The 15,692-nt window shown below is 46.4% G+C and overlaps 1 protein-coding gene and 1 long non-coding RNA gene across 2 annotated transcripts in view; one reads left to right on the top strand and one right to left on the bottom strand.

Annotated features, from left to right (window-relative positions):
• The window catches only part of LOC109895262 (myotubularin-related protein 13), a 130,221-nt gene that overhangs the window by 85,691 nt on the left and 28,838 nt on the right, over positions 1 to 15,692 (top strand). The window contains exons 11-16 of the mRNA XM_031829446.1: positions 218 to 331; positions 1,225 to 1,353; positions 1,514 to 1,612; positions 1,750 to 1,963; positions 2,156 to 2,265; positions 3,157 to 3,339. Coding sequence (XP_031685306.1) covers positions 218 to 331; positions 1,225 to 1,353; positions 1,514 to 1,612; positions 1,750 to 1,963; positions 2,156 to 2,265; positions 3,157 to 3,339 — 849 coding nt within the window. The remainder of the gene's footprint in view (positions 1 to 217; positions 332 to 1,224; positions 1,354 to 1,513; positions 1,613 to 1,749; positions 1,964 to 2,155; positions 2,266 to 3,156; positions 3,340 to 15,692) is intronic.
• LOC116374868 (uncharacterized) lies at positions 5,130 to 9,371 on the bottom strand. The gene is made up of 2 exons (XR_004210872.1): positions 9,081 to 9,371; positions 5,130 to 5,897 (listed from the first exon to the last, which is right to left on the bottom strand). It is a non-coding gene; the product is annotated as an uncharacterized LOC116374868 (long non-coding RNA).

Here is a 15,692-nt window from a genome sequence, read left to right as displayed (position 1 = left end):
GATATGAGGAGGACACCACTGCTCTGAGATATCTCCTGTAGCACGCGCATCTCTTGTCCGACCTATGAATAGCACAGAAATGTGAACTTTTGTGGGGTTTTCCATTTCTTCAGATGGTACAATAATCACGTTAAGATGTGAACTTGACTGAATTATCAAGGTGGTATTCATGGCATGTCTGTGAGGTGACTCTCCCCTCTCTCCCTTGTGTTTTCAGGATAAGGAGGTGCGAGCTGTGTTCCTCAGGCTGTTTGCACAACTCTTCCAGGGCTACAGGTCCTGCCTGCAGCTCATCCGCATCCATTCCGAACCTGTTATCCACTTTCACAAGGTGAGATCAACTCAATCTGGTTGGGTCAAAAATCCTATTGCCAACTGAAGGCATGTGCTCCATCAGACCCTCAACGTGTCTCCTGATTATGACGCACGTTTGTCACCCATATGCTGCTGTAATCACAGGAAAAGATCACATTTCACTGATCACTGCAATGACGGTGGTTACCTTTTCTTATTCAATTTGTTTGTCCCCATTAACATTTGATAGGTGCAGGCTGATGTTTATCTTATCTCTTGTTCTCTCAACCTGTAAAAGAATGTTTGGAGAGAATCCAAGAACAAGAGGATTCTCTACTATCCTGTCTGATCCTGTCTGATAAAGCTGTTTGGAGGTGTTTTTGTTTCAGCATGTGTGTGTTCATTTGATGCGCTTTAGTGACTGACCGTATGACTCTTCACCATGCTATCTGCTTGTTTGTGTTATGTGCTGTCAGCCTTGGCCAATGGCCTCTCGATGAGCCATATGAAATGTATCAAATTAAAATAAAAAAAATCGCTGGGTTTGTATTTGTTTGTGTCTGCGGCGTCTCCGTGGTAACCTCTCAGCACGTCCCCCTCAAAGTACCCCACATGGCTCGGATTATGGGCCAGGAATTCATCACAAATCTACAGAAACTCTGCGCTTTTTTTATCGGAGAGGCGATGACTGGGGAGTCATGAAAACCTGCCCCCCGTTTTCTATCTCTTTCACCCACTAGCACGAACCACAGGGCTAATTCAGCATATAGCCATCTTCAGTCATTGGTTTTACTTTTGTGACTGGATTCATTGTGATAAGAAAATTATAACAATAAAGAAAATAGAAGCTCAGAAAAGTAAAGCTGCTAGTCTTAAACGTACATCTTTATGTACCTACCTTATTTAACCTTTGACCCTGTCCCCCTACAGACTGCCTTCCTGGGCCAGAGAGGCCTGATCGAGAATGACTTCCTGACCAAGGTTCTGGATGGCATGGCCTTCGCTGGCTTCGTGTCCGAGAGGGGTCCGCCTTACAGAGCCTGTGATCTCTTTGATGAGGTACTGTCAGACATGGCTAATGTAACCAGACAGTATGTTTTGCAGCTCTAGTCTGATTTGGCAACAGTTTTTCTAATTTCACAGTTGTGTGTGAAACTGGGCTTGTTGAGAGATTGTATCGTTTGGGAACAGCTTGACTGACTTGTTGTTGGTTCTGTAGCTGGTGGCCTTTGACATGGAGCGCTTTAAGGAGGGGGCGGCCAGCCCTGCCAAGCTGCAGAAGCACATGAGGGAACTCTCTGACCAACTGTACAAAAACGTGAGTTAACTGGGCCTCTATGCTATAGTGTTCACATTAGGCACTTTCTTTAGTGTTCTAGCATGGCCTATGGCCGTCACAGATGTTGATAGTGTTGTGCTTGTATGTATGTTTTATTATTGAATGGTCCATTACAGGAGAATCCCAACCCCCACATGGCGTTCCAGAAAGTGCCTCGGCCCACAGAGGGCTCCCACCTGCGGGTGCATGTGGTGCCCTTCCCCCTGCTGGACGATGAGAAGGTGGAGCGGCTGCTGGCGGAGGGCCTGGCCAAGCATCCCAGCGCCGCTGCCATCACTACCACCACCCGCGCAGAGAGGAAGTGTGTGGTGCCCGCCGGCCCTCCCGTGGGTACGTGAGACACAAACATCAGCTCTACTCTGTCTGCTCCTGTGTGAGACAAATGGCTTGGCAGGAGTCTGTCTATAATGTGTTAATAGCTGTAAGTACTTAGTTGCTGAGTATTGAATGGCGTCTGTACTAGCGTAGCTAGTATTTCTACCACTCTTGTATTCCTAACCTGCTCACCCCTCATCTGTGCAGTGTCCATCATGGGGAAGATGGGCTCAGTGTTCAACAGCGCTCGCAGGCTGGAGGTGGTGAGGAGCTGCATCTCCTTCATCTTCGACAACAAGACCCAGGAGACGGAGAAGGTGACGCACGGCATCCTCCCTAATCCCTGTCTCTCAGCACAGCGTAACCAGCCACGTCTGTAATGGCCCAGACATCTGGACAGACATCCATCCCTCCGATTACAGCAGGCAGGCAACCGTGTGTGTCTGTCTGGAGTTAGCGCTCTCAACTCTATCAGGCTAATTATACCTCCCAGCTGGGAGACATGGACCACACTGGAGACAGATAATCAAACACTTAGACTAGCCTCATAATCTCCTCGTTATCAGCAGAAATAACCCCATTGTTTTAACACCGAGGTTAATGGCATAGCTGTTTTGCTTTCTGCTTTTCCCATAAAGCATTTACACGTAAATGATGCTCTTTGATTTCCCCGCACCGTGGCACCCCCTATAGCCCATAGGAACATTGATGGGGGTGTCCCATGTGCACTATATGAAATGGGAAGGGAGCCAGTTTCTTTATGCCTGAACCGCTGGCTGTAATAACCAGGTTATATAAGGCAGACATGCATCCAGCTATAACCGCCCCCCCGAGCCTATAAACCCTTCACCTCAATATACATTATACAGCCAATGTGAAAACCATTACCCAGACGCATGACCATCACATTTTCTCATTGTTTGACATTAGTATGAAATGTGTCGTATTATTAATATTTCCCAGAGGTCAACAATTCACAGTTTGGACTGGTAATACTGTAGCTGCTATTGTACCTGTCTCTGAGCTCCTGCAGAGCTACCAGCTTATGTTTCTTGGCTGTAGCCTGATTGGTTCTAGAATTCTGGGACATAACGTTCTGGGAAGTTGAGAAATCAATTCAGAAGATGATTATCCCCACTGTTTTTGTTCATGTATGTTGTGGTGTGACATGGTATTTGTGTTAAAAACAGGCTGTGCTGTGTTCCCAGACCCTGCCGGCTGCGCTGCGTGCTCTGAAAGGCAAGGCGGCTCGCCAGTGTCTGACTGAGGAGCTCAGTCTGCACGTCCAGCAGAACCGGGCCATACTGGACCACCAACAGTTTGACTACGTCATCCGCATGATGAACTGTGCCCTCCAGGTGGGTCAAAGCTCGGCCAGTCTGTCCCAGTCTGTGATGTGACTCTTTCAGAACAAATCAACTGGCTCTGTTATTAAAGTTGAGTGTACGGTATGTCCCTCCACGAGGTAGTTAACATCCCTCCTAAAAGTCTCTCTGAATGTCAACGTACTGCTTTTACAAAGGATGGAACACTGTTTTCTAATAGCTAATGTACAGTATGTATCCAGATGTCAGTGGCAGCCTTTTTTCTTGGGTGTTCCCTAGCAGAGGCAATAACAGGTAAACCACAAAATATTTGAGGAGCAGGAAGCAGTAGTTTGTTTCCAGGCTCTACCCTTAAAACAACCCCACTCTGGATGCGATGACGTGTTTTCATGGGCTTTAACTGTTTCTAATTTAGCGCGTCTGAAGTTGTCTGTAATGGAAACAGTACGAGACGGCGAGAGAATGTGCCGGCTAACCAAGCGCTAAGCAGACAGCTCTGGCAGGGTAATGTGATGTAGAGCTCTGCCTCGGGTACACAGGCCTCTGGCAACAACACGTGCTGCTACTCCACCATACATGCTCTTACTGCCCTTCTCCCTTACCTTAGTCATGCTTGGCTGCTGGTGGAAGAACGGCCAAATCATGTATTTTTCCCAGTGATTTATGCTCAAGTTAGTTTTCATTTACAGTAGTTTGACAGATTGTCAAGAGTGAGTGCTCGCTGCGCCCCACATATCTAGTAAAAGGTTGGTGTCTGATTTACTTGGGTGCTATTGGGTTTTTGCGCTATCACTTCGGTTATTAGACAAAGCGATTAGTGGTTTATTCTGCTCTCCCTGTGCTGCACACGCCCCATAAAGTTTCACTCTGCCATCAATCAGGTGGGAGAGGAGGGCTCGTAGAGGAGGGCTCGGAGAGGATGGCCGGAGCTCAGAGCTGAGGCCTCAATGATAGTTCCTCATGTTTTACAGCCTCACATGGCCGTAGCCACGGGGATTTAATGATTCAGAGCAGTGTTCACAGAGAGTGACTTTTATGGAGTGGCTCTGGATTCCACGCATTCTTCTGGCCAAATGATCGAGGCCGGCGAGCCAATTAATCTCACCATCTGCCTTTAGCCTGGGTGTGCAGAGGTCACTGGACGTGTCACTGGCCTCCCCACTTGTAAAATAGGTCAAGAGCCAGCCAGCCAACCAGTGGCTGTGTAATTTATACTTGACAGAGGTATATATGCTCTCCCTTCCTGTGCTCCTGTCAGCAACACAGGTTCTAGGAGATGTGCCATACCACCTGGTTTCAGTTGCCCCCTGCATGCATAGCTAACCGCATGTCTTCAGTATCTGAGTCCAGGTCCCACTCTGTCCAAGCCAAGGTAGTGATGTGATGAAGCTGCTGGTCTAACAGTAGTCTCCCTGTGGTACAGAGTGGTTGAAAGACACCACAATGACACCCGGACACTCTGTATAATAACTGCAGATTAGTCGTCTTTGTTGCAAGATCTGTCTGGCGAATACCGGACTGTTCTGGAATGTACAGAACAATGTAGAAATGCTTGTCTATTAGGTTGCTTAATGTGGCTGTGTTATCTGATAGCTGGCCTACGAGCGTGTCTGACATGTATTGTGTTTCTCCCCGAAATGGGATCCTGATGTGGAGGTTTTTATTTTTTTTCAAGGAACCGATTAATAGTATTTCTGCAGATAAAGGATTTTTTCCCCCCTCAAACTGGACGTGAGCATTTTCAGTGACATTGCATTGGGAATACTGAGTCCCTAGACAGATGCTATGAAGCGAAGCATGTGAGATGCATTCAATGCCAACCTTCAGAGTTGATTAGTCAGGATAACAACCACGTGTGAGTGTGTACTCTGGACCAGAGGATTTTTATTTCCAGCCAAGTGCTGCGGAGTGACTTCGTGTGGACTTATACAGACTGTCTCTCTAGGACTGTGTTTGGTCCAGGGGGCACTTGGCAGGGTTTCCCATAACAGCATGGAACATGTCAGGAGAGGGAGAGGGTGACGGACTGGAGAGAGGGGAGCAGAGGGGTTCTGTCTGGCTGTGGCACGAAGACGCGGATCAGCATCAGTCCGGGGCGCCTGTCTCTCCTCAACAACCACTATTCAAACCCAAACAACAGATGGAGAATTGCAGATAGAGTCCACCATTAGAGATGGACATCTCCACACCAAAACATCCCCATCTGAGATGAACTGCCTGTCAGCATATTACTGCACTACGGGTGACCTAGTGACTTCACCTTTTAAGGTAGATGGATGGAGGCCAATGTGTATATTATCTCCAAACCTTCGGGGTTCTCATTTCACCAGACATTCCTGTCTTATTTTGATTTAATCTCTGCTTTGCCTCTCAAAAGCAACAATTTTACTCATGGAGCTGGTATTTAAAATAGAACGAGGGTTTCCTTTCCAAATGGTTAGATAAAATATAGCGAGCATTTCTCTGTAATTTCATTTAGCTTTACGGTGTAATACTGTATTGTTATTTCTCCCCTATATTTTCACCAAGGCAACAACAGGCCAGAGGTCCATCCATTCTGCAGTTATTTGGTCCTGATTCTGTCCTGGTCCGTAGCCCAGGTCCATGGATTTGTCTCAGATGGGCTGTAAAAGGAACAGAAATAGCAGATTGCCTCGGCAGTAATTACTCTCGTATTTCACTTGCACCCCTCTCCTCTCAACGCCCTTCCCTGTCAAAAAGCCCTTGGAGATATCACAGATTGCACCGATGCCAATGATTATGCTACGCGTGTGTGTGCGTGTGTGTGTGTGCGTGTGTGTGTGATCCCTCAACACCCCACACAGCTAGGGGTGTTGACCTCTACAGTGTGCTATGCACCACAGTCTCTGTACAGTGACAGAATGATGCCTCATTAGAACGGGACAGGAGGCATGTGTTTTTCGATCTAAAAACATCTCACATTCCTGATGATATCATCATCCTGAGGCCAATCAAGAGTTTATGGGCCACATGTAACATGTCAGTTTGGGGCTAACCGTAGGGGTGCGTACTGGGAAAAGGGATACTGAGTCAGTTGCACAACTGAATGCATTCAACCGAAATGTGTCTTCAGCATATAACCGGGGGGATGCCTTAATCGACGTCCACGTCATCGGCGCCCAGGGAGCAGTTGTTGTTGGGGATTAACTGCCTTGTTCAAGGACAGAATGGCCAGATTTGAACCAGCAACCTTTCAGTAACTGGCCCAACACTCTTAGGCTATGCTCCCTGCCACCCCCTGTGTTGTTCTGGCTCTGTTGACTGTTAGAAGGCTAGCGTTAGCGGTTCAAACTGTTTTGAAAGGGCACTCGTCCACAGGGTGCGGTGTTTGTTCTGCAGAGTTTCTCTGTACTACAGTATGAGTCAAAGCAGTGTGTGTATACAGTACAGTAGTTTCTGCTTACTGACAGACAACCAGGTGAGAGAGGGGATTGTCCTTTATAATGGAAGTAGGTGTGGGATTTCATCACTCAGAGTAGTACTGAACTCAGCAAAAAAACAAAAACATGTCCTCTCACTGTCAGCTGTGTTTATTTTCAGCAAACTTAACATGTGTAAATATTTGTATGAACATAACAAGATTCAACAACTGAGACTTTAACTGAACAAGTTCCACAGACATGTGACTAAGATAAATGTAATAATGTGTAATGTGTCCCTGAACAAAGGGGGGGTCGAAATCAGAAGTAACAGTCAGCATCTGGTGTGGCCACCAGCTGCATTAAGTACTGCAGTGCATCTCCTCCTCATGGACTGCACCAGATTTGCCAGTTCTTACTGTGAGATGTTACCCCACTCTTCCACCAAGGCGCCTGCAAGTTCCTGGACATTTCTGGAGGGAATGGCCATAGCCCTCAACCTCCGATCCAACAGGTCCCAGACGTGCTCAATGGGATTGAGATCCGGGCTCTTCGCTGGCCATGGCAGAACACTGACTTCCTGTCTTGCAGGAAATCACGCACAGAACGAGCAGTATGGCTGGTGGCATTGTCCTGCTGGAGGGTCATGTCAGGATGAGCCTGCAGGAAGGTTACCACATTCCCTGTTACGCACAGCGTTGAGATTGACTGCAATGACAACCAGTCCGATGATGCTGTGACACACCGCCTCAGACCATGACGGACCCTCCACCTTCAAATCGATCCCGCTCCAGAGTACAGTCCTCGGTGTAACGCTCATTCCTTCTATGATAAACGCGAATCCGACCATCACCCCTGGTGAGACGATACCGCGACTCGTCAGTGAAGAACACTTTTTGCCAGTCCTGTCTGGTCCAGCGATGTTTGTTTGGTTTGTGCCCATAGGCGCCGTTGTTGCCAGTGATGTCTGTTGAGGACCTGCCTTACAACAGGCCTACAAGCCCTCAGTCCAGCCTCTCTCAGCCTATTGTGGACAGTCTGAGCACTGATGGAGGGATTGTGCATTCCTGGTGTAACTAGGGCAGTTGTTGTTGCCATCCTGTACCTGTCCCGCAGGTATGATGTTCGGATGTACCGATCCTGTGCAGGTGTTGTTACACATGGTCTGTCACTGCGAGGACGATCAGCTGTCCGTCATGTCTCCCTGTAGCGCTGTCTTAGGCGTCTCACAGTATGGACGTTGCAATTTATTGCCCTGGCCACATCTGCAGTCCTCATGCCTCCTTGCAGCATGCTTAAGGCACGTTCACACAGATGAGCAGGGACCCTGGGCATCTTTCTTTTGGTGTTTTTCAGAGTCCGTAGAAAGGCCACTTTAGTGTCCTAAGTTTTCATAACTGTGACCTTAATTGCCTACCGTGTGTAAGCTGTTAGTGTCTTAACGACCGTTCCACAGGTGCACGCTAATTCATTGTTTATGGTTCATTGAACAAGCATGGGAAACAGTGTTTAAACCCTTTACAATGAAGATCTGTGAAGTTATTTTAATTTTTACAAATGACCTTTGAAAGACGGTCCTGAAAAAGGGACCTTTCTTTTTTGCTGAGTTTATAAATCAGGCTATACTGTAACTCAGTGGATGTCTGTGTACATTCACTGAGCCCCAGCTTGGCCGTCCTCAACTCCACACTTTCCTGAAGCAGTGCACTCAAATCAGAACATAAGTCACCTCATGTACTTGTAAGGCCATGGAGGACCAAGTGAGCCTTCAAAAGACTGGACATTATTGTCATTTGTGTTTTCTTACAAATCTGATTTTCTTTTTCTTTTTTTCTGAGGTAATGTTATTCTCTGGTGCAGAACATCCCCATGTTTGTCCCTACTGGAGAGACAGTGAACCTGTTAGTGACTCATTTTCCCTGCTCTCATTAATTGCTTCAAGGTTTGTTTACATACCGTACCCTGTTTTTTTTTCATTTATTGCAAGTATTTGACATATTCAAAGTAAATATTTACCATACTGTCATTCTGAGTCAATTGTTATTTTAATGAGATACGATCTTCCGTCAGTGCGTTGGAGGCCTGCTGGTCTGTCTGTGTGGTGTGAGTGATTTGATTGGCTGATTGAGCCATCACCAGACGTATCAGATGAAGACCATACAGTGTTACTACTTCCTGACCATGTAGACAAACACATTTTACACCACTTCCTTGAAAACCAACAAGCTCTGACCAAATCATTACTCATCCATCCCTCAAATGATTTGATCTCAACTGTTACAGTAAGATGCTGACTAAACTGTCCAAAGTGGATGCCAGTGCTATCGGTGCTGGACGCATCTTATCTGTGTATGTGGTAAACATTCTGCAGCTGTTTTAAGTCCTATCCTCTACTTGACAGCCGCATGACTCAAAGACATGACTGACCTTAATTGGAGTATTTGCACTTATGGGGGGGCCTATTTGTTTCTGTGTGCGTGCAGAGCACCTCTCCTCCCTCTCTCCCCCTCCAGCTGTTGCAGGTTTGGAAGTGGACATTGCACGAGGCCAGGCGAGCAGAGTCCTGCTGTGGAAAAAGGGGTATATTCATCCTGGCATCCCAAACATTTCCTATCAGAGAGAATTATAGTGCTCAAAAACACTGTCAAAATGTCATTCACACATGTGCTCCTTCACCTGCAGGGGGTTGTTGGGCAGGGGGGAATGTTGTAGGTCCATCCATTCTAGACCAAATACTTATTTTCCACCATAATTTGCAAATACATTCATTAAAAATCCTACAATGTGATTTTCTGGATTTTTTTCCTTCAAATTTTTTCTGTCATAATTGAAGTGTACGTATGATGAAAATTACAGGCCTCTCATCTTTTTAAGTGGGAGAACTTGCACAATTGGTGGCTGACTAAATACTTTTTTGCCCCACTGTACTTGTGATCATCTAGTGTATCAGTACAGAGTCTATCTAGGTCTATTAAATAATAAAGTGCAAATTACAATACAAGATATATTAAGTGGCTGTGTCTCGTCACAGTCCCCTTTTGTGCCCCTTTTTTTCTGGTTGTATTGCTAGCTTGAGTTACCTGGGGTGGCAGAGTTCCATGTAGTCATGGCTCTTTTAGTACTGTGTGTTTCCCAGCCTCCGTTCTGAACCTGGGGACTGTGAAGAGACCTCTGATTGCATATCTTATGTTGTACCGATGAGTGTCTGAACTGTGTGCCATCTGCTTGAACAGACAGTTCGGTACCTTCAACACCTCTCACAAAGACCAGTAGTGATGCAGTCAATCAATCCTCAGCTTTGAGCCAGGCGTGACTGACACGCATGTTACCGTGTTCATCTAAGTGTTGCTTTTTTCTGGACCAACTGCAATTGACTTATGTACCATCTTTGCAGTACAGTCGTGGCCAAAAATGTTGAGAATGACACAAATATACATTTTCACAAAGTCTGCTGCATCAGTGTCTTTAGATATTTTTGCCAGATGTTACTATGGAATGCTGAAGTATAATTACAAGCATTTCATAAGTGTCAAAGGCTTTTATTGACAATTACATTAAGTTGATGCAAAGAGTCTTTTTCAAGACCTTTGCAATCCGCCCTGGCATGCTGTCAATTAACTTCTGGGCCACGTCCTGACTGATGGCAGCCCATTCTTGCATAATCAATGCTTGGAGTTTGTCAGAATTTGTGGGTTTTTGTTTGTCCACCCACCTCTTGTGGATTGACCACAAGTTCTCAATGGGGTTCAGGTCTGGGGGGTTTCCTGGCCATGGACCCAAAATATCGATGTTTTGTTCCCTGAGCCACTTAGTTATCACTTTTGCCTTATTGCAAGGTGCTCCGTCATGCTGGAAAAGGCATTGTTCGTCACCAAACTGTTCCTGGATGGTTGGGAGAAATTGCTCTTGGAGGATGTGTTGGTACCATTCTTTATTCATGGCTGTATTCTTAGGCAAAGTTGTGAGTGAGCCCACTCCCTTGGCTGAGAAGCAACCCCACACATGAATGGTCTCAGGATGCTTTACTGTTGGCATGACACAGGACAGATGGTAGCGCTCACCTTGTCTTCTCCGGACAAGCTTTTTTTCCGGATTCCCCAAACAATCGGAAAGGGAATTCATCAGAGAAAATGACTTTACCCCAGTCCTCAGCAGTCCAATCCCTGTACCTTTTGCAGAATATCAGTCTGTTCCTAATGTTTTTCCTGGAGGGAAGTGGCTTCTTTGCTTCCCTTCTTGACACCAGGCCATCCTCCAAAGTCTTCGCCTCACTGTTCGTGCAGATGCACTCACACCTGCCTGCTGCCATTCCTGAGCAAGCTCTGTACTGGTGGTGCCCCAATCCCGCAGCTGAATCAACTTTAGGAGATGGTCCTGGCGCTTGCTGGACTTTCTTGGGTGCCCTGAAGCCTTCTTCACAACAATTGAATCACTTTCCTTGAAGTTCTTGATGATGTGATAAATGGTTAATTTAGGTGCAATCTTACTGGCATCAATATCCTTGCCTGTGAAGCCCTTTTTGTGCAAAGCAATGATGACGGCATGTGTTTCCTTGCAGGTAACCATGGTTGACAGAGGAAGAAGAATGATTCCAAGCACCCTCCTTTTGAAGCTTCAAGTCTGTTATTCAAAATCAATCAGCATGACAGGGTGATCTCCAGCCTTGTTCTCGTCAACACTCACACCTGTGTTAACGAGAGAATCACTGACATGATGTCAGCTGGCCCTTTTGTGGCAGGGCTGAAATGCCATGGAAATGTATTTCTGGGATTCAGTTAGTTTGCATGGCAAAGACGGACTTTGCAAGTAATTGCAATTCATCTGATCACTCTTCATAACATTCTGGAGTATATGCAAATTGCCATCATACAAACTGAGGCAGCAGACTTTGTGAAAATTAATATTTGTGTCATTCTCAACTTTTGGCCACGACTGTACATGACCACACAGCTGGGCAGTAGTCCAGGTGCGACAGCTAGAGCCTTTAGACCCCTCTGGTCGACTGAGATGCCAAGAAGGCAGAACAACGCCCTTTCATAGACAGACCTCTTCCCATTTTAATAACCATTGAGTTATTTGTTTTGACCATGACAGCTTGCTATCTAGGGTTACACCCAGCAGTTTAGTCTCCAACTTTCTCAGTCGCCAAATTATTCAAAAATAGATCTAAATGAGCTTTAGCGTTGAGCAGATGATTCGTTTTTAGAGATATTTAGCACTCATGGCTTTGCTTTGCTAAAGAGAGCAGTGTCCACAGATTCCCATTCATGCAAGATCATGTGCTGTTTTCTTTGCCCTCCTCTGTACTAGGAGGTCTGCTGTGTGTTTGACAGTCTCACACAGCGTCCCCAGCCTACCTCCCTCCAGGACTTGGACAGTAACTTGGTTAAGGTTTAATTTAGAGTCCCCCACTACTCCTGCTCTCCTTTAATATCCTCTGTGAGACGAGTAGTGGGTTCTTGCTGTGAAAAAGCTCTCCCTCTGCTCTGCTTGGGGTTGCAGATGGGTCCGTCTCTGGACTGGTTGGACAGGCTAACATAACGAAGGCACTGGGAAGTTCTCTCGAGCATCATTCTCAGGTACAGATAAAGCCGTTCCCCTTGGATGTCAGCCAGCAGGACCAGGTAAACATGGCCTGGGAACACAGTACAGGCCAGGAAGCGAACACTGATTTTATCCCATGCTTCTAACATTCAATTTGATTAGTGTACCATAGTTTCTAGTCTGTCTTTGTCTGTTTGTATGGTATGTGTCTGTGTGCACGGCTGTGTGCAGTATTGTGCTTGTTTTGTCAATGAGTCAGCTTATGATGAGTGAGTATGGTTCGTGCTCTATGGTTCCACAGCACTGCAGCCTCATAAAAGCCTCCTCCAGCTCCCCTTCTCAGTCGGACGGTTCCTGGAAAGCGCCAAGGAAGAGAGGTGTCTGGAGTCTGCAGGAAGATGCTCTCTGATCACTTCCTGTCATGGGGGTCTGTCAAACGTGCGGGTCCAGGGTCTTTGTTTACGTAGTATAGACCTACGTGTTTATCAGGGGCAAAACTCCATGAGTCATCCATGAACCACAGCCTTGAGAGAGAATGAAAGAGACGGAGAAAAGAGGAAGGGAGACGGCTTCCTCCTTCCTAAGCGGAGCTGCAGGGGTGCACGTTGCTCTCCTCACCCTTCTGTACACAGATACGCTTACGCACATACATTTATACACGCACGCCCTGCCCCTGCACTCTTGCATGTGCTCGTATGCGTATCTGTGTACAGAAGGGTGAGGAGAGCAACGTGCACCCCTGCAGCTCCGCTTAGGAAGGAGGAAGCCGTCTCCCTTCCTCTTTTCTCCGTCTCTTTCATTCTCTCTCAAGGCTGTGGTTCATGGATGACTCATGGAGTTTTGCCCCTGATAAACACGTAGGTCTATACTACGTAAACAAAGACCCTGGACCCGCACGTTTGACAGACCCCCATGACAGGAAGTGATCAGAGAGCATCTTCCTGCAGACTCCAGACACCTCTCTTCCTTGGCGCTTTCCAGGAACCGTCCGACTGAGAAGGGGAGCTGGAGGAGGCTTTTATGAGGCTGCAGTGCTGTGGAACCATAGAGCACGAACCATACTCACTCATCATAAGCTGACTCATTGACAAACAAGCACAATACTGCACACAGCCGTGCACACAGACACATACCATACAAACAGACAAAGACAGACTAGAAACTATGGTACACTAATCAAATTGAATGTTAGAAGCATGGGATAAAATCAGTGTTCGCTTCCTGGCCTGTACTGTGTTCCCAGGCCATGTTTACCTGGTCCTGCTGGCTGACATCCAAGGGAACGGCTTTATCTGTACCTGAGAATGATGCTCGAGAAACTTCCCAGTGCCTTCGTTATGTTAGCCTGTCCAACCAGTCCAGAGACGGACCCATCTGCAACCCCAAGCAGAGCAGAGGGAGAGCTTTTTCACAGCAAGAACCCACTACTCGTCTCACAGAGGATATTAAAGGAGAGCAGGAGTAGTGGGGGACTCTAAATTAAACCTTAACCAAGTTACTGTCCAAGTCCTGGAGGGGTAGGCTGGGGACGCTGTGTGAGACTGTCAAAACACACAGCAGACCTCCTAGTACAGAGGAGGGCAAAGAAAACAGCACATGATCTTGCATGAATGGGAATCTGTGGACACTGCTCTCTTTAGCAAAGCAAAGCCATGAGTGCTAAATATCTCAAAAACGAATCATCTGCTCAACGCTAAAGCTCATTTAGATCTATTTTTGAATAATTTGGCGACTGAGAAAGTTGGAGACTAAACTGCTGGGTGTAACCCTAGATAGCAAGCTGTCATGGTCAAAACAAATAACTCAATGGTTATTAAAATGGGAAGAGGTCTGTCTATGAAAGGGCGTTGTTCTGCCTTCTTGCATCTCAGTCGACCAGAGGGGTCTAAAGCTCTAGCTGTCGCACCTGGACTACTGCCCAGCTGTGTGGTCATGTACAGTCGTGGCCAAAAGTTGAGAATGACACAAATATTAATTTTCACAAGTCTGCTGCCTCAGTTTGTATGATGGCAATTTGCATATACTCCAGAATGTTATGAAGAGTGATCAGATGAATTGCAATTACTTGCAAAGTCCGTCTTTGCCATGCAAACTAACTGAATCCCAGAAATACATTTCCATGGCATTTCAGCCCTGCCACAAAAGGCCAGCTGACATCATGTCAGTGATTCTCTCGTTAACACAGGTGTGAGTGTTGACGAGAACAAGGCTGGAGATCACCCTGTCATGCTGATTGATTTTGAATAACAGACTTGAAGCTTCAAAAGGAGGGTGCTTGGAATCATTCTTCTTCCTCTGTCAACCATGGTTACCTGCAAGAAACACATGCCGTCATCATTGCTTTGCACAAAAAGGGCTTCACAGGCAAGGATATTGATGCCAGTAAGATTGCACCTAAATTAACCATTTATCACATCATCAAGAACTTCAAGGAAAGTGATTCAATTGTTGTGAAGAAGGCTTCAGGGCACCCAAGAAAGTCCAGCAAGCGCCAGGACCATCTCCTAAAGTTGATTCAGCTGCGGGATTGGGGCCACCCAGTACAGAGCTTGCTCAGGAATGGCAGCAGCAGGTGTGAGTGCATCTGCACGAACAGTGAGGCGAAGACTTTGGAGGATGGCCTGGTGTCAAGAAGGGAAGCAAAAGAAGCCACTTCCCTCCAGAAAAACATTAGGAACAGACTGATATTCTGCAAAAGTACAGGGATTGGACTGCTGAGGACTGGGGTAAAGTCATTTTCTCTGATGAATTCCCTTTCCGATTGTTTGGGAATCCGGAAAAAAAGCTTGTCCGGAGAAGACAAGTGAGCGCTACCATCTGTCCTGTGTCATGCCAACAGTAAAGCATCCTGAGACCATTCATGTGTGGGTTGCTTCTCAGCCAAGGAGTGGGCTCACTCACAACTTTGCCTAAGAATACAGCCATGAAAAAGAATGGTACCAACACATCCTCCAAGAGCAATTTCTCCAACCATCCAGGAACAGTTTGTGACGAACAATGCCTTTTCCAGCATGACGGAGCACCTTGCAATAAGGCAAAAGTGATAACTAAGGACTCAGGGAACAAAATCGATATTTTGGTCCATGGCCAGGAAACCCCCCAGACCTGAACCCCATTGAGAACTTGTGGTCAATCCACAAAGGTGGTGGACAAACAAAACCCACAAATTCTGACAAACTCCAAGCATTGATTATGCAAGAATGGGCTGCCATCAGTCAGGACGTGCCCAGAAGTTAATTGACAGCATGCCAGGGCGGATTGCAAGGTCTTGAAAAAGACTCTTTGCATCAACTTAATGTAATTGTCAATAAAAGCCTTTGACACTTATGAAATGCTTGTAATTATACTTCAGCATTCCATAGTAACATCTGGCAAAAATATCTAAAGACACTGATGCAGCAGACTTTGTGAAAATGTATATTTGTGTCATTCTCAACATTTTTGCCACGACTGTACTGCAAAGATGGTACATAAGTCAATTGCAGTGGTCCAGAA

The sequence above is a fragment of the Oncorhynchus kisutch genome, linkage group LG8, assembly GCF_002021735.2.
Source record: "Oncorhynchus kisutch isolate 150728-3 linkage group LG8, Okis_V2, whole genome shotgun sequence".
Lineage (NCBI taxonomy): Eukaryota > Metazoa > Chordata > Actinopteri > Salmoniformes > Salmonidae > Oncorhynchus > Oncorhynchus kisutch.
Note: the sequence above shows the minus strand (reverse complement) of the source record. Positions and strands in the feature narration are given on the sequence as shown.